The sequence below is a fragment of the Osmerus mordax genome, chromosome 7, assembly GCF_038355195.1.
Source record: "Osmerus mordax isolate fOsmMor3 chromosome 7, fOsmMor3.pri, whole genome shotgun sequence".
Lineage (NCBI taxonomy): Eukaryota > Metazoa > Chordata > Actinopteri > Osmeriformes > Osmeridae > Osmerus > Osmerus mordax.
The window spans coordinates 10890371-10912049 of record NC_090056.1 but is presented as its reverse complement, the minus strand read 5'-3'; the positions used below and the strand labels follow the sequence as shown (position 1 = coordinate 10912049).

Genomic DNA, 21679 nt, shown 5'->3' with positions numbered 1-21679 from the left:
GAAGGCCATTGCAGTAATCAATAGGTTTGAGTAGCAGTGTTATTACGGCAGGGCCCAGAGATAACCACTGCCTCTGAAATAGCCGTTCACCGTAATGAAGATCATAAAGACTCTGAATTATTAATGCATGAAATGGAGCTACTGAATCAGATCCTGTTCTTGCTCTCAGATCTCACATAAGAACCTGGAACTCGTGAGGAACATGAGGGAGCAATGCCACAGGCATTACTGCCGCTCTGCTTCATCAGGGGGACAGTACTGGTGGGATGTAAAAATCTTCAGAGGTTTACACCTATGAATGACCTTCGAGCCTCATCCCTCGCCCGAGTCGCATCACAATCACATATATGCAATGTTTATAGGAAAGATAGATTAGAGAGAGAGAGAGAGAGAGAGAGAGAGAGAGAGAGCGAGAGCGAGAGCGAGAGAGCGAGAGAGCGAGAGAGCGAGAGAGCGAGAGAGCGAGAGAGCGAGCGAGCGAGCGAGAGAGAGAGCGAGAGAGAGAGCGAGAGAGAGAGCGAGAGAGAGAGCGAGAGAGAGAGAGAGCGAGAGAGAGAGAGAGAGAGAGAGAGAGAGAGAGAGAGAGAGAGAGAGAGAGAGAGAGAGAGAGAGAGAGAGAAAGGAAGGAAGGAAGAAAAAAGATTAAGAGAGAGGGAGTAGAACAGTTTCGAGTTTGAGGAAAGAGACATTAATTTCACCTCTGGACAAAGCAGGCTGCCACTGGCAATATATTTCCAGCCTTTGGCAAGAGTAATCTATTTTATTTCCACTCAGTTTACAGTTTAAACATACTTGTTTGTCCATTTGTTTAATAAGTAATCAATACATTCAGTTGATTGTCTCTTGAAATAAGATGACCTTTTTCAGATGACAGACATTTCAGGCAACACATTTCAACATGCTGCAGTTGATTTCCAGGCTGTATGTAATTTAATTTCAAGTTTCCTTACAGCTGGATGCTTCTGCTGCTGTATATTCCGTTTGGTTCCTGCAAGCATATTGAGCAATTATCTTGTCTCTCCATAAGCTACGCTTCAGTGACACTGTTGGCCTAGTTCTCAATAAAACTGTATACATTGAGCTCAACTTGCAGTCAAAAACACGCTTTTCCGCATGTCACAGACAAGTGTAGAGAGACTGTACTCACGAGTCAACAACAACTGAACACCAGACAGGGAGTAACATACACAAATACACATCGGAATCAGAGAAGCAGTCACTGCAGTCACTGCTTCTCTGTGGGGGGGGGGGGGGGGGGTGCTTTGGTTGAGGTCTGGGAGTGTTAAAGTTAGCTAAGAAGTCTGACCATTTAGCACACTTTTCTCACACTCTTTCAAGGAATGCAATCGGAGACTCAACAAGCCTCTGTTTTGGGAGTAAATCTAATTATAAATTAACACAGTCCACAATTAACCAGTTTGCAACAGAACTGGGACAAATCCGTTGTCAATCTGAGTTAATAAAAATAAAAACTTTTACCATCGTAAAAGAAGCTGTGTAATGATGTTATAAAGACTATATATATATTCTGATGAGTACCACACTGAGGGGGATTACTGTAAATATAGCACAGTGAGCACGATTAATCACTGCAGAGATCAGTTCTACCTCAGAGGTTAATGAGTGTGGTTGTGCTGTCCCAGTTACACCAACAGGAGCAGAGTCAGCACCATCATCACAACCAGCAAGGCTACACGTAGCATAGCTTAGCTAACAGTCCCACAGGGCTCTCTATTAGTCACTACAGATACAAGCTGCCTTTTACAAGTTCATGGAATTAGACATATTGTTCTATCTGTACTTTATGTGGGCTACCACTTGTGTAGTGTGGTGTTGAAGTTAGTCTGTGTCATGCTGCTACAGTATCATACAGTAGTTTGTGGCTGTATATTTGTTAGAGAAACAAATGGAGGATAAGAGGAAGGGCAGCAAGTGAGACAGATACAGTATGGAGAGGGAAGTTGCACTTTTTCTAGAATAACTTCCTGTTAGTATTGTTCCATTCAGTGTGATTGCCAGTCCTTTAATATTCCTCTGTTTCATTTTATAAGTAACATGAAAGAAACTCTATGTTGACATGGTCCTTTGTATAAACCTATTCACCTACAGTACAAGAGGAACCTCAAGACCTAAAACCAAACATCCCTATTACTTCCAGAAGCCTATTCTAAATAATAGAACGTTTCCACCCGTAACATTAAGTTTAACTGATTCTGTCACCACCAGCCATCAATGAAACAACAGAGAAACAAAGACAAGATTTTCACAGGCAAACTAATTTATACTTGACAATCATCGTTTCATATTTTCATCAAATGTTTTAATATTTGTTTGAAATCAACAAAACGATTCAGCCGGCAGCAGGAGATGAAACAACAGCACACATTAAGATCCCCCTTTCTTCCCCCACCTTAGCACACACAGTCCAACAGGCATGAAGATAAATCACTGACTGCCAGACTTACAAGGCCTAGCGGGTCGTAGAAGAGAATTATTACTCAGGAAATAGAAGATGTTTCACATCCCTTTTGTGAAACCGTGTCAAGAATACATGCTGTCAGAGCCATGGCTTCTGGAAATATGTTTGATTACCATCTGACCCAAAAGTGAATATAGTGATAATAACCATTCATTATTTAAAGGGCATTTCTGGTAAGACCTAATGCTGTACTTTAACAAATCCTAGTATATTTCAGGTAAGAGCAAATACTGGCAATTAAAGCACAGGTATCATGAAACCTCATTGTTGGAATATCTCAAGAACTCTTGCTTATAGGTACTGTATTACAAAATTTACATCCTAATAAAACATTTGGTTTAATAAGCAGTGAATTCCAATCAACTTCTAAAAACTTGCTAATTACTTGAAGTCTAAGATACATTACAGAGTACAGTACTAAAACAAATAACTAAATTGGCCAATTACTCTTCAGATATTTGGGGGAATATTGCTCCTCGGTGTCATCAGACAATTGTTAATGAGTGTCTCGTTATGCTAATGACGTAGTGAGATGATTGCGCACAAACAACAAGCCGTGTTGCTGAGACAAAATAGCAAAGACAAACAATCTCACTTCAATCAGTCATCACTGTGCTCTGAGTCACAACCCATTTAACCAGTTAGCTCCTCAATGGATTGACTAACCTCACTTCGTCAATACATGTTCTACTCATCGTCACCCCTGCTTCTATGCAAGACTCCAGCAGACCATGGGCCCAACGACAGGGTCGACAGTGTAGCTTGCAGGACATTGATGGTCCAGGCCTCTGGTTACCACCAAAATAGATAGTAAACAATTCTAAACAATTCCAAATGAATCCTGGTGTATTTTTGGGCCGTGGATGAGAAGAGCAAGCAATAGACTGGGAATCATGGCTATTTAATGATGAAGCACAGTGCTATGAAAAGGCTTTGGAACCTTTTGAAGCCTCCAGTCTGTCCCACTGGTGTGTGCTCTCATCTTGCCCATGTCTGCTCATTTGGAGAGAGCCTCTCAGTCTCCAGCCCAGCGCTGGCTGGTGGCTAAGTGCTAGTGAGAGGTATTATACAGCAGTATCATACATCATTAGAGAGACAAGCTAATGAGCTCAGTGCTTGCCGGGAATGTGTAGATTATCATGAGTCTGAGGCAAACAATGTCCCAGAGAAGAAAATGCAATGTCATTATCAAAGCAGAAGAACAGACAGATGTTGACTCAGGAGTCAGATGGCTGAGCAGTTAGGGAATCGGGCTATTGATCAGAAGGTTGCTGGTTCAATTCCCGGCCATGTCAAATGACGTTGTGTCCTTGGGAAGGCACTTAACCCTACTTGCCTCGGGGAATGTCCCTGCACTTAGTCTCTCTGGATAAGAACTTCTGCTAAAAGTGACTAAATGTAAATTACAAATAACTACTGTTAGGGAAATCCGTTTGTTTTGTTACAATATTTTTTTTTAAATATTTTTTTATATTGCCCAATATCGGAATATCAGATTTTTTAATCACCAAATATTTGTATCGGTATCAGCCTTAAAAATCCTTTATCGGTCGGGCTCTAATGGTGACATGTTGACATCAAAACAGAACATATTCGGCTGTCACAGTACCGTATTGGTCCTTTTATCCAAATCAAACAAGATACTCATAAAAAATAAGATGTTACTGTACCCAAAGGAGGCAGATTTCCACTTCCGACAAGGGAAGCCTCTCTGGCAGCCAGCAGACACCAGGGCCCCGCGGGGTTCTGTCACGTCCACAGGCAGAGAGGCATGTCTCCTGGAGGGGGGACAGAACTGTCATCACCACCATGCTGGACAACATGGAGCCATCTTCCAGGACACTGACCAGGGAGGTCAGGGATAATGGGCGTTTGTGTCCATTAGAGATAATCCCAAGGTAACAAGAGCAACTTTGAGAGCTGGATAAATGGATTCGGCAAAAACTGTACCCTAAGAGTCTCAGCATTGTGTTGTCAAGACTCATGCCATTCACATTTAGTAATTCAATATAAAGCTGCGTTCGTTGAAGATCTGACAAAGATGTGAGGATGCAGAAGAAAGCAAGAGAAAACACAATTTGGACAATTGACAAACCAAGGACTCCAATTGAGGAGATAAGAAAACCCTTTAGAAATCATGATGTCCTATTCTGTGTAGATAAATGTCAGAGCAATATGGCCAACAATGTGATGTTTCATACAATATAATACAGATTTTCGCCATTGGTGACCCATAAGGGGCATGATAAAGAGCATCTTATTTTTATTATTCAGAACTATATTCTAACATTATTAAATCATTTAGCCTTTGCTGCAGCATTAAGTAAATATAACAACAGTATTATGTACAGTATTAAGTACTTAGCACTTAATTCGTAATGAGTCATGAATCATTGAGGCGGCACAGACGGTAGTAGGTTCAAAGAAGCTATGCTGAGTATTTTCAAAGATGTGTCTATGAGATACAAGCTCATAGGGCAAGGGTCACGTCCACACATCCTGCGGAGGCTGTCTAGCAAGCTGACAGGAGCACTAAACAGAACCACTTTCAATGTGTCATGTTGTGAATACCGTTCATTTCTACAGAGAGCGCGGCAGTAGAAGATAAAAGAAAAAAGAAACCCAAAGACGGACTAAAGAGAGACGTGCGCATCCCAGCAGACAGAGACAGAAAGACAGAGCTCCTTTAACAGTAAGCAAGCAGTGCTGCTCACTTGTCTTTTTGAAGTTAGCGAGGTTTTCTTAGCCCTGCTTTTAGTGGCATGGATCAACTCTCTACCCTGCTGTCAGTCATGCTCCTCTAGAAGGGACCAACACACACAAGAAAGGGACATGGCAGAGTGTACAGCACCTGGTCTGCTGCTAGATGCAGTCACAAGACTGATCAGATCTACCACATCATGTATGTGTATGTGATTTGACGAATGGGGAATTTGGATTACCTTCCTAACCTTAAGTGACATCTGTATCTCATTACATTTAATAGTAAAGGAAGACACCAAAGGGTCTATCCTTATGATTGCATCTCCATTAAAATTCATGGCCCTTTGAAAGACTTGTTTGAAAAATATGGATACAGGGAATTAAAGTTGCCTATTATGCCATCACAATCAGTTTGCATCGCTTGAAAACACCTTCACTGAAAACTTCTGCTGCTCAGAGAATCGTTCTTCAATATTTAAATTCTGCTCACGACCCTCGACTAATATCAGTTGCTAATTGAATCACGACTGATGCCATTTGCTGCTGTTTCAGCACACTTAATTATTAATTTCACAAATTCTAATTAGCTTTTCTCTGTAGCTGGTTAAGTTGGGATCAGTGGACCATGACTGCTTTCCTTCTCATCCTCTTGAAGTGGCTCTGATTATACGTTGTGGACCAGAACATGCAGCAGATGGCTTCAAATCATGTCAACATATTTCAAAAACATTTACATATACACAACAGGGTTTCCCTCAGCACTTTTCAGTTAAGGCGGCCGCCTAAGCAAAGCCTAAGCAACACCTGCCGCCTTAACTATGTCTTATTTTTTTTAATAGCGATATCCACCGTGTTACTCTGTCCTGTTTTCTCCCTTCCATTCCAAAACGCCAGTCTTCCTTCTCTGCAGAACGCGTTAGTCTATCGCACAAAGTACACCCTGTACAATGTTGTGAAAGGTCAAGCTACCTGTTCCAACATCAGTATTTAAGGCAATCCACCAATCATCCATGGAGCAAGTGCTCTATTTTGCCAGCATATCTAAAATCACATAAGCACAGGTACAATGTGCATGATGCTGTGATCAGTACTGCACAGTGATCTGAAATTGAGGGATTTGGTATCGGAACACCACCTAATAATCAACAACATCTGTATGGCTGTGCATCCTGCCAGAAAGGGGCTTTTGTAAAAAAAGAAAACCACTCAATGACAAACAGCGTGCTCAGTGCCCTTCAGAATCAGAATCTTGCTATCAACATTGACCATGTCTCTCCATGGCAACGGGAAATGATGAGGCGGTGACAACAGACAGCCTTGCCAGTCCCGCTGGTAGGAGAGGAAGAGCTCAAAGGAGAAGGAGAAGGAGGATGAAGAGGAGGCTTCAGAGGGTGAGATGCGGTAGCCTCTCGTCCCCGGGGAGCAACATGAGCCCTGCTGGTCTGACAGCCAGTCACACTGCATGAAGGAGGAGAACACTAGCAGTCACAGGTCAAACGTTGTAGCAGAGGAAGGGCAGTGAAGTTCTGCCCCTCTCACAGTGATCACCTTGTTACAGGAATGTCCCGCCTCCAGATAAAACACTGCAGTGTCGCAGTTAAACAGTCATCATTATTCCACCCCTGTCTAATAGCTCACCTGATAAGATTACCAGAGTAGAGCCGAGGTCATTTGGAAACCCCATGCAGCTCTTCACCGCCATCTGAAGAGACCTAGCTTCTTTCATTGTACCTCCACCCTGCTACCATCATCATTGCGTCACAATATCTTCAATTGCATGAGATCCTCCCTAGACCCCAGGATGAATAGGCAGACAGTGAGCTCTTTGGCACCGTTGTTATGACCTCCACAGGGGAAGAGTTTGACCTCCACATCAGGAGCAGTGCCAGGGCTTTGTTCTATCTATCCTCATCACTGTAATAACAGTGGAGGTTTTATAATCCCCCCCTCCCCCCTCTCTCCCTCTCTCCCTCTCTCTCTCTCTCTCCCCCTCTCTCTCTCTCTCTCTCTCTGTGTGTCTGTGTCTCTCGCTCTCTCTGTGTCTGTGTCTCTCGCTCTCCCCCACACCTCCCTGCTGAGGAGGACAGGGGGATGAACAGAACAGCAGCCTGCCTGGTCCTCTTCCAGCATGCTCACAGGACAATCCTCTCTCTCCCAGCACCATGTCAGAGGACACAGTGAGTATGCTGCAGTGGAGTCTCATGGACACAATACTGTATCGTGCATATGGTTGGATAGGCAGATAAGTGCAACGCATAGACAGAGGGTGTGGGAATGTTTCAGGTTAGTTAAACTATTAAATATAGTTAATAGTGTGGGATGAATAGTCATACAGTACAATAAAATACAATAATACAGGTAACTGTCATTTCGAGAAAAAGCCTTCTTATAATAAAACCCAAATCGTGTGAAATATACATATTATGTGTAATTACCATAGCTACAGAGGGGATAATAAGTCTTCTTTATTTCTCCTCCATCTCGGTGTGATGGAGTGAAAGTGTGAGTGCAGCGGTTTGCTAGCCTCATCTTTTGTTCTACACCAGGGCTGCTGAAAGACATGATGACAGCGCTACACAGAGTCAAGGACCCAGTGACCATCTTATCTTCAGCCGTTCACATGAAGAACAGAACCAGAAAAGCAGGTCATTGAGGCTGTTGTGTTCTGTTTCTGTCTGAGTCTCAGACTCATGCAGGTTTTAATATTGTCTGAATGAAGCCATCCATTCTGATTAGAGAGGAACGGGCCAATTAAACATAGCCATGTTGATATTCCTCTCTCATTAGCCAGCAAGTGTGTGTGTGTGCGTGGGTGTGTGTGTTTCCCCGTACAAGACAGCACTCCAGGGCTCGTTTCTACACTCTACAAATTCACAGCATCACCAAACCACAACAAAGCAATCCTCCGAGGCATCCGTTTATTTATGGCATCCTGTGCTAAGTTCAATGACAATTCAATTATGAATGGTACCGAGACCTTGCTAACCATGTAACACACAACATTTTTAACAGTCATGTTGTGTTTAGGTTATGGTTTTGCATTTTAACAGGGAGAGGGGGAAGTGTTATGACTATGAGTCTGGGGAGAGTCTCAGGAGAGTACTTGCGCTTGTATTGTTTTTTAACAACTTACAGCTTTAGTACAATACTGAAATACTTTGAGTTTATAAAATATACCCCATGGCTGCTTGTCTGGGAAGGGTTATTATTGTTTTAATTGGAAATTGTATTGGTTGTGTCCATTTTAAGCAGGCTAGCTCCATACAGCACTACATATTAGGTTGTTGGATTATTTAATGTGCTTTTTCTGGGAATATTAGTTGTTTTATCTGCCCTGTGGGGAGGAGAGATGTGGTACTGGGTCCTATTTACAGTGATCGACAAAATCTTTGTGCAAAAGCATCATTAGCAAATAGGTCTCAGATTAAAAGAAGTGAATGTTTTAGAAATGTCTGTTCTCCACAGAGACATTGCTTTGCTAATCAACTACCGTATTCATTTTTTCCAGAGTACAAGCTGTTTTTCTGGTGTCCCAGAAACCAGTTGTCACCTTTGATTGGAAAAAGTGTTTGGTCTGCAGGAAGAAGAGAGTAGTGCAGTCTGAGTCTCAGCCAGAGAGCCTGGATCGTTAGCACATTGGCAAGGCTGGCGAGGATGCTGCCCAGTGGGTGAACACGGTGCTTCACACATACACACAACCAACATTAAATACACTGGCACGGACCAAGCCTGACATATACAGTAACTTCTAAACTCCCAGCCCTCGGTCACATGCCAAAATAGAACCATAGAGGCCCTAGGCAGGCAGAGAATAAACTCAGGAAGATTTCAAACAAACTGCATCAAAAACTCCGCGCGCGCACACACACACACACACACAGAACATTCCCTCTAGTCTATTCATCATCATATTCCAGTCTAGACACAGTTTGAATCCCAAGACACCACAGACAGAGAAAGAGAGAATATTCACATATCTTTGATGACTAAAACTGTGTTCAACCACTGGAGACAAAGCCTTTCCTATTCTACATACCAGTCAAGTCACATAAATGATGTATATTTATTTCATCTTTAAATCACCACCCAGCTTCACTCTGTCAAGAGAGACATACCAATAAATCCACTGGCACAGAGCCCATATCATAAACAGTGCAACAGTGGCTAACCTTGGGTTGCACCCAACACACAAACTCATCATTTCTCCTGCTGTAATGGCTACAACAAGCGACAAAAGGTACCTCATAAGACGTACTGCAATCATCTTCAAACTGAGTGATCACTCGTCACTCGAATCACTTGGTACACATTTAAGTTTCTTGCTGTTTGTGAATTAACTCTAAAGAAAACAATGTGAGACAATCAAAATCAATTAAATGTAAGACCCTAGGAACAGGGATCAGACAGTCATACTGAAGTAAGCCATGTAAGTCTGAAGGAAACTAAGCTGATTACATTGAGGAAGTTAGGGGCAGTATGAGGAGGATCTTAACCAGAGAGGGGTACATACCTGACCGTTCTGGAACTTTCACATTCAGACCTGAAAATAGAAAGAGAAAACAGTTTGAGGGTTTTGGCACAATGCATAACAATAAACAGACCTAAGTCAAATGACATAACTAGACAAACATACCATTATTAAGGCCATTGTCATTTAAGTTAACTTAAAACTTATGGCTTTACTGCCTGGAAACGACATCGCTATTGTTTTAAAATGGCACAGTGACACAGTTGTGAAAAACAATGTCACAAATGAAGACACAAAACACATTATAGCCACATTCGGTTTCTGCTGAGAAAATGGGAGGAAAAACAAAGGCTTATTGCAAAAATATTTGTATTTTATTTTCATCAATTTGCAGATTTTGTTTTCCCCAAAAACTCATAAAGATAGATACATAACTCTGGATCGCCAGAGGCTCTTAAGGAAGGGAGCAGCACATTTCTGACATACTCAGAAGAACCCATGGCTCAATCACTTCAACCAGGCAGAAAGAATGCAGCTTTATAAGAACTGCATGTGTGAGGGAAAACTGGTACAAAGAGCCTATCCAACTGTTGAAGAGGTTGCTGGAAAGGCTGCTGTACATTTTGTCTGTGTCCTATCAGTACCCAGTGCTACACTCAAGATTCAAGAAATACTCAGCTTAATGGCACTCTGCATACCCAGACAAACTCTCTGAAATACTATTTCAGCAGGCTTTGCACATACTATCCTTTGGAACATAACACTCTAAGGCAATACATCTATGACCTAGATCTATGTCCTTGGAACACACATTCTTCACATGGAGAATGGGCTGTACAAGGTGAAACCTTCAGCTCCCTCCTACAATTAGTATTTCCTACAATGGCTGAAGTTAGCATGCAGCTGTGACAGTTTTTGTCGTTATGCAGGAAGATGCTTTCAGAGCAGTGGCTGAGCTGAGGAGATGGTGGTCATATGTAGTTGGAGACCTCCACTGTGTCCAGAGATTATTTTTCTCTCACCCGCTCGCCCACTTTCTCTCTCTCACCCTCTCGCCCACTTTCTCTCTCCCTCTCTCAACCCATCATCTTATTTCTCACACAAGACAGTCCTGTTTCATCAGGTTCTTCTGTTTCTACAATGATTAGTTGAAGTGGAAAAAAGACAGAAGTGTATACTACTGTTCTTGAAATAAATGTTCAATTGATCTCATCCTCGTTAATTAAGTTATTTTAGTGTCAAACAAGAGATGGACTGTTGACATACTGTGCTGCTGTCACTCTGATTATCAGCTCGTGATTGGCCGATAGGTGATCCGTTTCTAATTAGAGTTGTTGTGAAGAAAACATTGCAATCCATCCCTTTCTCAATTGGGTTTCAAGTGCTTTTCGAATACAAGCTAAGTTCTACAAGCTGAGCAAACCCCAAATCCAGCTGGACAATATAATCATCCTGTGGTGTGGTGGTCTGATTCCACCACATCCACAGCACCAGAGCACAGAGGGTCAATATGAAGTGATGAGATCCATTGACACACATACCAGAGCCTCTGTTCAAAGCCAATTACCAAGCATATTGATTGCTGTACATACTAAGCCTTCATGGCATGATAGGCGAGCAGAAATCACTCAAAATCCATGATCTCCAATTATCTTGATGAATAAAAAATCCATGATCTCCAATTATCTTGATGAATAAAAAATGGCGAGTTCAAGACAGACCTAAGCAGCAGCTCTTTCTCCAGTTCTAACAGGTTCCATCTGAAGTGGTCAGAACCCTGGACAGCTCCCTCTTACAATGACACACCATTTAAACATTCTGTATCCCCCTGGCAGGCTTCAAAACAGACCTACACAATTACAAGGGTATTCATCAATGTCATCATTTATGAAGGAGGTATGGACACAGAGCTATACTATATTGTGGGCAACAACATATCTCTTTGCTGTCCAGAGGAATAATGTTATAATTTGTGACATTTCACTGGCTCTGTCTGTCTGTCTAGTAGAAGATGGCATCTCTTCAAGACAGTGCTGTTGACACCCCAGAAAATACATCATATTCAGGAAGGAACTACTTGACATTTACTGTGAACCATAAATCGGAATGAGTCTTGGATACAAATTTGAATACACAACTGTCCTTATACAAGAGCGTTTCAGTGCTCTCCTTTTGGCTGTTTATTATAATGCAAATGAGCTTCAGCAGCTTAGGCAGAGCCTTGTTTACGACACTGTGTGAACATGGGAACATTGTGTACAAAAAAGTCAGGATGAAGGGTGAAGCCACTGCCAACACATTTTAAACAACTTAGAATTTGCAGGTTAAACCACGTGGGAAGGAATCAGGCTAATAATCAGAAGGTTGCTGGTTCGATCCCCGGCTCTGCCAAATGACATTGTGTCCTTGGGCAAGGCACTTCACCCTACTTGCCTCGGGGGAATGTCCCTGTACTTACTGTAAGTCGCTCTGGATAAGAGCATCTGCTAAATGACTAAATGTAAATGTAGAAAGCAGTCGTGAAGAACAGCTAAACCGCCAGAGATTATGTCGCTGTACACTGTCAAAAGTCTCCAGACTAAACATGATTTAATCTCTTTTCTTCTGCATTGCCCCTCCTCAAGAGCTTCAAACTGGCATTGGGGTACCTCAAAAGTCCCTTTATGTATGAAATGCCAGCTCCCATTGGAGGTATCATTCTACAGGAAAACCTTACTGGGCTCACTGATTGGTGGCTCCCATAAATTCTCATGAAAGCCTGAATTTTCTGTGGCAGATAGACGATTTCGATCCACCTGCTTTCAGGAACCAAATCTTAGTTTCTGTCATACTCTTGTTCTGTGTGTGTGTGTGTGTGTGTGGAGGGGGAGACATCCTCTCCCTCAGGATAGAAGTGTACAGTCTCTGTGAAGGGGGAGACAGGGTCAGGACAGAGGAAGGTTCAGTCACCAGCAGGAGGAGAGGCGCTGACTCAGATTTTATCAATCTCCCTTTCTGCATTAGTAAGCGCAACTTGACACAACTGCAGAAGTGCACAGAACCGCTCTTTTGATAATGGCTTCCGGATTTCATTAATTTTAGTTAGCACATTGTCTATGGATAATGCTGCGAGCCATTACACACAACACCTTATTCAACACCTACAAATTAATGTGATGTAAAAAAGAATGAGCAACTTAAAACGTTTTCATTTCTATTTATTCTGCTATCTTTCAGTGTACCTTAAGCAGACACTTTATCCTTGGATAGATTCGGGGCTGACCTGTTCAGTAATTGAGTTCACATTATTTATTATTCTTCCTCAAAATATTTAGGTGGGTTAAACCTTGAAGGCCAAACATGCCTCTTAGTCCTAGCACTTCTCAGGATAAAGTCACTATAATTACCCCACCGCCATTATAAGTTGGGGAAAGCAGAGAGAAACTGAAATGATGAAGTTCACGCATGGCCATTTCCTTCTTTCCTTGGGTGTAAAAATCATGTGTAATTACCGCTTGGCAGAGGTGCATTATTAATGATTAGTTTTCCCTGTAAGAGGGCTATTTTGTGTATGTATGTATGTATGTATGTATGTATGTATGTGTGTGTGTGTGTGTGTGTGTGTGTGTGTGTGTGTGTGTGGAGGCCAATGGCTCTGTACATGTGTCCACTGCACTGCTTGGCATTTTATATGAATTGAACCACTGACTCAAGTTTAGAACACCTAAAACATCCTTTTTGACTGAAATTTCCAACCTAGTCTCATTTCCAGCTTGTGTGTTTGAACAATAATAGTGACAGATACACAACAGGCTTTGGTAAACAAATGACACCTGGTGAGCTGAGAGTGTTACTCTGACAACACTAGGATATTTATAAAAAATGTAAAAGAACGAAGAAAAGCAATTTTCCAATTGTGCTTTAGTTCACAACAATGTCACTGAATGATCAATGTCTTGAGCTTGGTTCAGCAACAACAGCTCCCTCATACTGGGCTCCTGAAAACATAGTTAACTTCACAAAGTCCCCTGCACGTTCTCATGTCATTGCTAACATCTATTTCTCTGACAAGAAACACTTCAGCCAAGCAAGATTCAGCCAATCCACATCCCACGTTGATGGTATTCTCCTCTGGTTGTGTGTTTGTGTGTGCGTGCATGTGTGTGTGATTCCATGTACGGTATGTGTGCGTGTGTATGTGTTTGTGTGTGTGTACCAGCTCCCTGAGCGCAACTCCCTTCCTCAATCCGCTGAGTAATGAAGCGCATTCATCATCGTAGGCAACAACACGCTGCACAGTTACAGTGTGTACTTAGCTTATTACTGAGATCTCAGTGATCTGATTAATCAACCACTAATTACAGATACGTGTCTGGTTAGGCGGAGGGAAGGAGAAAGAGTGATCCTCTGCTGTGTTCTGCTACTCATGGGAAAGTCTCATTATCCTTCTATGGAGAGCATCTATACCATGACCCCCTGGGCTAGTCCACCTCAGCAGCGAAGCAGTGGACTAGCCCAACTCCACACTCCACACACACGCACACACACACAGACATCCACACACATGCACTCAGATGCATGCACACACACACACACACATGTACACAGGCGTGCAAAGCATGCAAAATGTATGAACCTGCCAACACATGCTCTCTTTGTCTTTCTGACACACTGATGAGAATAGTGACCTTCTCAATCATCCCATTTCTCTCCAGCTACTCCCGCAATCATGGCACAGTGGTCAATAAGTTATTTAGGCAAGCACCTATCAACATGAAATGGAGTGGTGGAGCAAGCAAGCAAGCTTTAAGAGTTGGTACTGGACAGTGTGTCAGTCATCACTATGGTTGTCAGCCAAGGGACCGTGCATTTAATGACAAAGTGCTGGAAAATGCTTCATCACTCTGGCTCGGCTTCATCAAGCTCATGAATTCTGAGCGGAAGTCTGCTATTTCCTCTTTTCAATTTTATATTTTAACAAGCCATTGTGATTTTGAACCACAATTATTATTGCTGCATCTCTCCTGAGAGAGAGAGGTCTGTGTGGAGCACATTCTTCCTCCACTGGACTCAACCCCCTGTCCTAACAAAGATGGATAAACACAAAGAAACCTTCTTTTAATTTTCATTTCAAACGCATTCCAGAATATATTGGTAGGATTTTTAACAGTCTTCAGACTCTCCGTTAAAGGCCAAGGTAAAGCAGAGAATGCAGCCCCTGACAGAATGGAAATGCACTCTGGCTGTCCGTGATAGCAATTCACTCAACAGTGTTCGCAGACCACAGCGCATACTGATGGAAAAGGCCACTCTAATGTAGCTAGATCCATTTCAGAAGACAGCATGCAGACATGTAAATCAATTGTCTAACAGGGAGAGCAAATCTTGTGAAATTGTCTTCGATGTGGTTCCGTCTTTAATCTTAAAAGCTTGAATTCTACTTTATATTTCAGAGATCTGAGATGTAATACTGGCCATTGAAAGGTCAGGAAAACCAGTTCCATTTCTCTGAGATGGTGAATAGCCGGTTCCTGATTCCTGTTCTGTGTTTACTGTAGTTGTGGACTTAGCTCTCACCACCACAGCCAAGACCAACAGACTGGTTTTTCTTACCCATGGCTATTCAGGACTGGAAGCAACAGTTCAAGAAGCCTGCCCCGCTGCCTCTACAAGAGGCAGGACACAGTCACATCAGCAGGTTCAAGAAGGGACAGAGATTGGTTGGACTGACAGGAAATGAAAGGAAAAAACAATGAATAGTGAAATTCGTTTTCATTCTTTTGATATTGTTGAGAGAAAACGACTGATCTAACAAGAAAGTAATGAAATCATCTGGTGTAATGTTATGTTTTCATATCACTGTGACCTAGAGCCATAGCACGGTGATTACTGCTGTCAAAGTTGGTATATGAGTGCAAATAACTGAGCCGCAATAAGAGCGTGAGCAAATCCCATCTCTATTAGAGTACAATTAAATTCTACATTATCAAATCCTCTATAATGAGAATCGAGCCCTTAAAATTAAAGGGTCTATCTGTCAGTCAATAGGCCTTTGCTGTGAGGAAGGCATGTGATCTTCATACAGAGCACAGGTGGAATACACAGGCACCAGAATTGTGCCTACAGTTGCAGACTAGTCTAAGATTACCATCTTAAGCACATTGTTCTTAAAAATGAGTCCACATTATAGTTCTTATCTATCCGTGTGGTAGGTCATTCAAAAATGGTGTTATCACGTCACTGGGAATGAACAACAGAACATTTTCCCCTTTACTGCCGGAAGTCAAATTAAACCCTGGCTCTGGAGCTGTGCCCCACAGCAGCAGGCCTGCCTGCCTGACCCTACCACCCTCCCTCCTCCACCCAGAGCCCCCCTTAGTATGGCCTTTACCAGCAACCCTATCAGATGGAGTTAAGAGGCCTCATTAAAGCATTCATTAGCCATTCTCAGGGGGATGCCGGCCACATCAAAGGACACACACCAGCCTTAACTTTGTTTTAATAGGCTGATTGTCCGGGCTAGGGGTCAGCAGGGCGGGCGGCCCTCCAACAGCGCTCCAGCTATTCACTCTCAGAGGGGCGGGCCCACCTCTGTGTTTGTGAAACTGCACTTCATTAAAAGATGAAGGCTGGCCAGCTGCATTTGTGTGGGAGTCTCAAATTGTCTTCAGCCATTGCCAGAGATTTATAGGAGGGGCAGAATGCAAATCATCCCTGCATAGACATTAATCTAGAGGAGGGGATTTCATTAAGGTTTTTTTTGCCAGAGAGAAGGAGCTTGTGGGCTCGTAAATTTGGCCTGGCACACTGATTGTTCAGCAGATCACCGGGTGAATGAGTGTATGCCCGAGAACCACAGGAAACAGCTTTCTTCATCCTGCCATTATTTCCTGCTAAGAGGTCCCAAAACACACGCTAAAGCTGTTGGGATGAGTTTAGGTGAACTATTTAAGAACCTGCCAATCTCTGTATTGCAGGCTCTCTCCAGAGGGCTCAAGGACATTTTATAGTCTCTTAGGAAAAACATTTCAGCAAAATCAGTGTTATACGTTATATTTTCAATATTGTGTGTATAGGTGCTGTAAAGAGTCGTAAAATTTTTGCTGCCAGTTTCAGCAAGTAATTAGTACAAAAGCGCATCTAAATCACCTTGTCGAAGACTAGAAGTGTTATTGTTTCAGCTGAAGACCTGGTAACCTTTGGAAGTGTTTCAGGGTCATTAAGCAGAGACGGGGCAATTTGTTGTCAAAGCATACTCTTTACAGCCATCGACATTTTGATGACCACATTAATGTAACACATTTGGAAAGGGCATGGTATCCATTCCAATTTAAAAAAACATGAAAATGGAGTACAGATACTTAGGAGCAACGAAGTTGGCTGCAACTCTAAATCGATCTTCATGGAGTATTTCTCATTTCTTACAACCTAGTGAATGTGAAACAGTGTTGTGGCACATCGCTGGCAGAACGCTACTTCCACATCAACTGGAGACCCAGGTTTCCCAGGCCGTCCATCAGCTCTGACTAATGTTCATATGAGCTCCGTTACAGCATCACTGGGTTAAGCTCAAGAGCAGGCTATGATTTGTCACACTGTCCATCAATATTTCATCAGGCAAGAATGCTTTTCATGTTTGTTTACTCGCTGGGCTCCGTGCTGAATTCAAAATGGCTGCCTGACAACCGCACCCCTGGGTCCACTTGATGTTGCCCCTCTGTGTGACATCAACAGAGCTTCACTCTGTGAGACACCAGGCCGCAGCACTCACCAGTCTGAACATGGCCTACTCTCTACCAGCACCCAGGGTGACTGCCTTGTACACTCACTGTATATTATTATTACAAGTGTCTTGTTGCAGTAGAGTGTTGTTCCACAGAGTTTTCTGTGGAAGTTAACTGATTTGTGTTTTGAGTTACATGTGTTCTCCTTCAGCATTGATGGTTTGAGAAGCTATCTTTGAAATGATCAGGTCAGCATCCCAATTATTGTTTACAGCATGTTGGCTATCCAGGCCAGGGACACAGCATGAATGCTAAACGGGACTTTGCAGATGCATCAGCAGAGATAAGAAATGAAAGCCCTTGCAAACACCATTCCTCCACAGGCCCCAGAGGACACGTTCAGATCAGAGAGAAACCCCTCTGATTAAACCTCTACACTAGTGTTGCACACAAAACACAGTAAATACCACCCTTACAATTCACTCTTCTCAGTTATTGTTTTCTTGTTTGAAAGTAAATAGCCATAACCATAATCCACTGGAAATAACAATTTGTAACTTGTGTAATAATGGGTAAATGTTTGAGTCAGTGAAGTGTTTGACCTGGGAATTTGCTATGGCTGCATTACACTGTGTGCAGACAACGCCAGTAAAAAAATTTATCTGAATTCTGATTGTGCGATTGTAATTGAACATGTTTGGTTACCTGTCACTCAATGACATAGTGGCAACAAGACGGGAGATGATGCTGTGTCAGGCAGTCAAACATAAACCGTTTAGTCTTGAGCTCTCTATATGGAAACTGCATACTGTATGGGCAGCATTACTCCTTCACAGAGCTGACAAGACAGGCTGGTTAGGAGTCACTGTGAGGAGGAGCCACTCTCCTCATCTCCTTCGACTCTGTCTGGATGACCAACATGTTCTCTTATTCGTCTGTCTGCGTTTGTTTGTGTGTTTGAGTGTGTGCATACGCGTGTGTGTTCATTTATGCGTGAGAGCAGGAATTGTTATTTTACCAAGAACTGTATAGGCATTTATGAGATTTAACTGGCTTTTTGAAGCTGTTTCATCTCAATGCTCCAGTATCCAGAGTTCAGACCTAGGCAATTTAACCTACTCCTGAACCTACTCATATCCTGCTTAACTATGGAAGGAACACACAAACACACACTCTCATGCAGTCAGTCATGGGATAGGGTTCATAGACCCTGTTTAGGGCCACTAGCTACAGGAATGATTTCCAATACCTTTGTAAGGGCAGTACCTCAGAACCTGACAGACGATGCTGCCCTAGGGCTCACAATGCAGAATCCTCTGAGAAATCTGTTGACTTGGCCACACAACCATTACCAATTGTCTTTCTGATTCACTGTTCACTGGTCTGGGATTTTGAAAGGTGTGTGGACAAGTCAAGATAAGTGGCAGAGAAAAGAATGTCAGAGAAAATAATAGGTTAGTCACACTTGATAAAACCCAAATGAGCTCTTGATTCAAAAAGTGGTCCACACACAGTAGATTTAGTAACCAGATTACTTTGACATACATTTTCAACTAAGCTTCCGGAGCAGTCTAAACGTGTACAAGGTACAGTTTAGTACACCACTGAAATCGCTCTTCTAAGGATCCAGCATTTTTAAACAGCCAACCATATTTAGATGGCATTTAGGCTTCTATAACCGTCCATAAAACCCACTTTACATTAATATCTGCTGTCACATTTCATCAGGATCAGCAGGGAAGTAGTCCAGCAGTCTCTCAGAACTAAATAGGAAACTCCTACACTGTGACCATGAGGAGACAGATGAGAAGGGCAAATAGAGGGTGACTTTTCTAAGATATCATCATCATCATCATCATCATCATCATATCAGCTGGACTCTGGAGGTGAAATGTATTTTTAAAAGCATGCATGGCAGAGTCCTCTATTGTATCCATCAGCTAAGACATCATCTGTATGACTCATGCATAATGATTGGCTGCCACACGTCCCATGACTCTCTATGAGACTAAGGTCACCCGCGGTCACAAGATCCCGTAGACTGTCAAACGCTGAGCTAAGTGTCTGCAAACTAAGGCATTAGAGAGATAATACCTGCAGAGAGTGGACTTTAAACACAGCAGTAAACTAAGAAGGGTAATCCTGAAAGCCCTGCCACAGCTGATATATTGTACCTCTGTCCTGCCCTGCAATACCCTGTCCAGGGCTAGACAAGAGCAGCCATTCTAACATAAAATTGAAACATATGGAAGTAATTGCATAATTGATCTATACCAGCTATGCTCCTTTTCCAGACCACACACCACATTCCATAAATATCCTGGATTTATGTCCCTGCCCCGCACATGAAATCCACTTAAAAGACAAGCATGTTGAGGCTAAGCTAGCTCCAGTAAGACCTCTGCAGAAGGAGGTTACCAAACAAGGAGCAGCTGATTCCACAACATCAGCAGACCTGACAGGCAGTCTGATCCTTGATAAAACACCACAGCTGAAATGGTTACAAAGCAGAGTTCAGTTCATTGGACTTCTTCCAAGTGATTACATTTTAAAACAGAGTATATTAGGGCATATGGGAGAGAGGAGTAACACCATCAGTGTGTTTGGGAAACATGTGCAGCTATACATTAAACCTATCTTTGAATTTTGCCAAGCTGATTCTTAATTTCAATTAGATGACATAACAGACTATTTACAGCCTTTACAGCCAAGACATGGATGGCAAATTAGTGATACTACTATAAAAAATAATGCATAGGTTTTATAGAACGTAAATGTCCTCTATAGTACATTTCCTACTGCCTTATTTATATTCCACTGTACACAACTGAGCCATACTGAGATTTGACCAGCGCAAGTCCTTGTGCTGCACAAGTGCTTGAGGATCTGTTTAAAGTCGTCTCAAAGGGTTTCCAAATACGGTCAGAAACGATCTGTCCTGCACAGATTCGGACAACTCTTGTGTGACCGTGCGGTGCGTAAAACTGACCATTCAATATGCCCAACAGCTCAGACCAGTATGAGGAAATAGTGAGGCCAAAGAGATAACACGTTTTTCTTGCGCAATCTCTCTTTGGTTGAATTGAGTATGTTAAAACATTGTCTAGTTATTTTAGCTGTGCACAGTGTCCGATGGCATAATTTGGACATAATTGGACGCTAACAATGGAATTACCAATGAGAATATTACCCCCTTTGACAGAAGTCTCATGAAGTCTCATTCAGAACGACGTACGAGTAAAGTAAACTGAGAAAGTACACAGTAGGCTACTAGTGTCGCTAGTGTCTGTCAACCTTCAACGACAGTGGAATGGGTGGAATAAATGCTTACTTTTCTTGGGTGATGTTTTCTTTTATAGCATCTAGTGTTACGTGGCTGTTGCTCTGCTGCAGCCTGCAAGTAGCTAAATGCCGCTGGTATTGCTCTTTCAGATAAGCGTTCTCCGTGCATAAATCGGACACTTGCTGCTCCAGGTCCTCTATCCTGTTCTTCTGTCTCTCCAATAACTCCTGTTGGGTTTCGATGATTTTATTCAGCTCATTCAGATACTCCGAAGCCCTGGTTGGGTTCTCCGTCGGGCTTTCCATCTCGCTCCGACTGGTTTGCCCTTATTACAGTTTTCACGCAGTCGTTTTTCAAAACTTAAGCTATGGTTATGCGCAAATATTCCAAGCGTCGTGCCTTTTACGCCTCGCCATTGCTATCATACAGCCTCCATTAAAGCTGGGAAGGGTTGAATGAGCTGGTGCGAATGTATCCAGTCAGTGGAGAGTGCGTCCGACAGGCACAGAATGAAAACTAAGCTTCCAATTCACACCACTTGCGGCACTTCGCATTGAACCCCATTTTAACTCTATTCTTATTAATCCTTTTTTCAACTTATTGTGGACAAATTACGACTGTTTGGTACGTCCTCTCTGTACCTCTAAGTTCTTCCTTGTGATGTTCTCTGTTCTCCCTTCGTCCACGTTGTACCCGTGACTTTTCGTAAACAGACGCTGTCAAGTAGGCGGGGTTTGAAGTTTTATGAATCTGCATGCTTTTAGATAGCTGCAGGGAGGAGATGGATGACAACTTTTTGCTATTGTATTCAAACATTTTCAGGATACTATCAGATAACAGTTGTCAAGACAACACTATCAATACATAGCTTACTTTCAACTGTGAATATAAGGAACTTAATATAATTTTGTTTTTACTCAATTCCTTTTTTAGACAACCACAGCATTTATGGTTTGCTTAACGAATGCTGAGTGCAGAAAAAATACCTTTATATAACAGTATATCAGGAACAGGACAAGAAGAACTTCAGATTTGATAACGAA

The 21679-nt window shown here is 42.4% G+C and overlaps 1 protein-coding gene across 2 annotated transcripts in view; it reads right to left on the bottom strand.

Moving 5' to 3' along the window:
• The window catches only part of LOC136945484 (IQ motif and SEC7 domain-containing protein 1-like), a 77340-nt gene extending 56184 nt beyond the window's left edge, over positions 1–21156 (bottom strand). For both annotated transcript variants that reach the window (XM_067239328.1, XM_067239331.1), the window contains exons 1-3: positions 20685–21156; positions 9693–9722; positions 4150–4257 (exon numbers count right to left, since the gene is read on the bottom strand). In XM_067239328.1, coding sequence (XP_067095429.1) covers positions 4150–4257; positions 9693–9722; positions 20685–20941 — 395 coding nt within the window. In that variant the 5' untranslated portion in view covers positions 20942–21156. The remainder of the gene's footprint in view (positions 1–4149; positions 4258–9692; positions 9723–20684) is intronic.
• Positions 21157–21679: the final 523 nt, after the last annotated feature.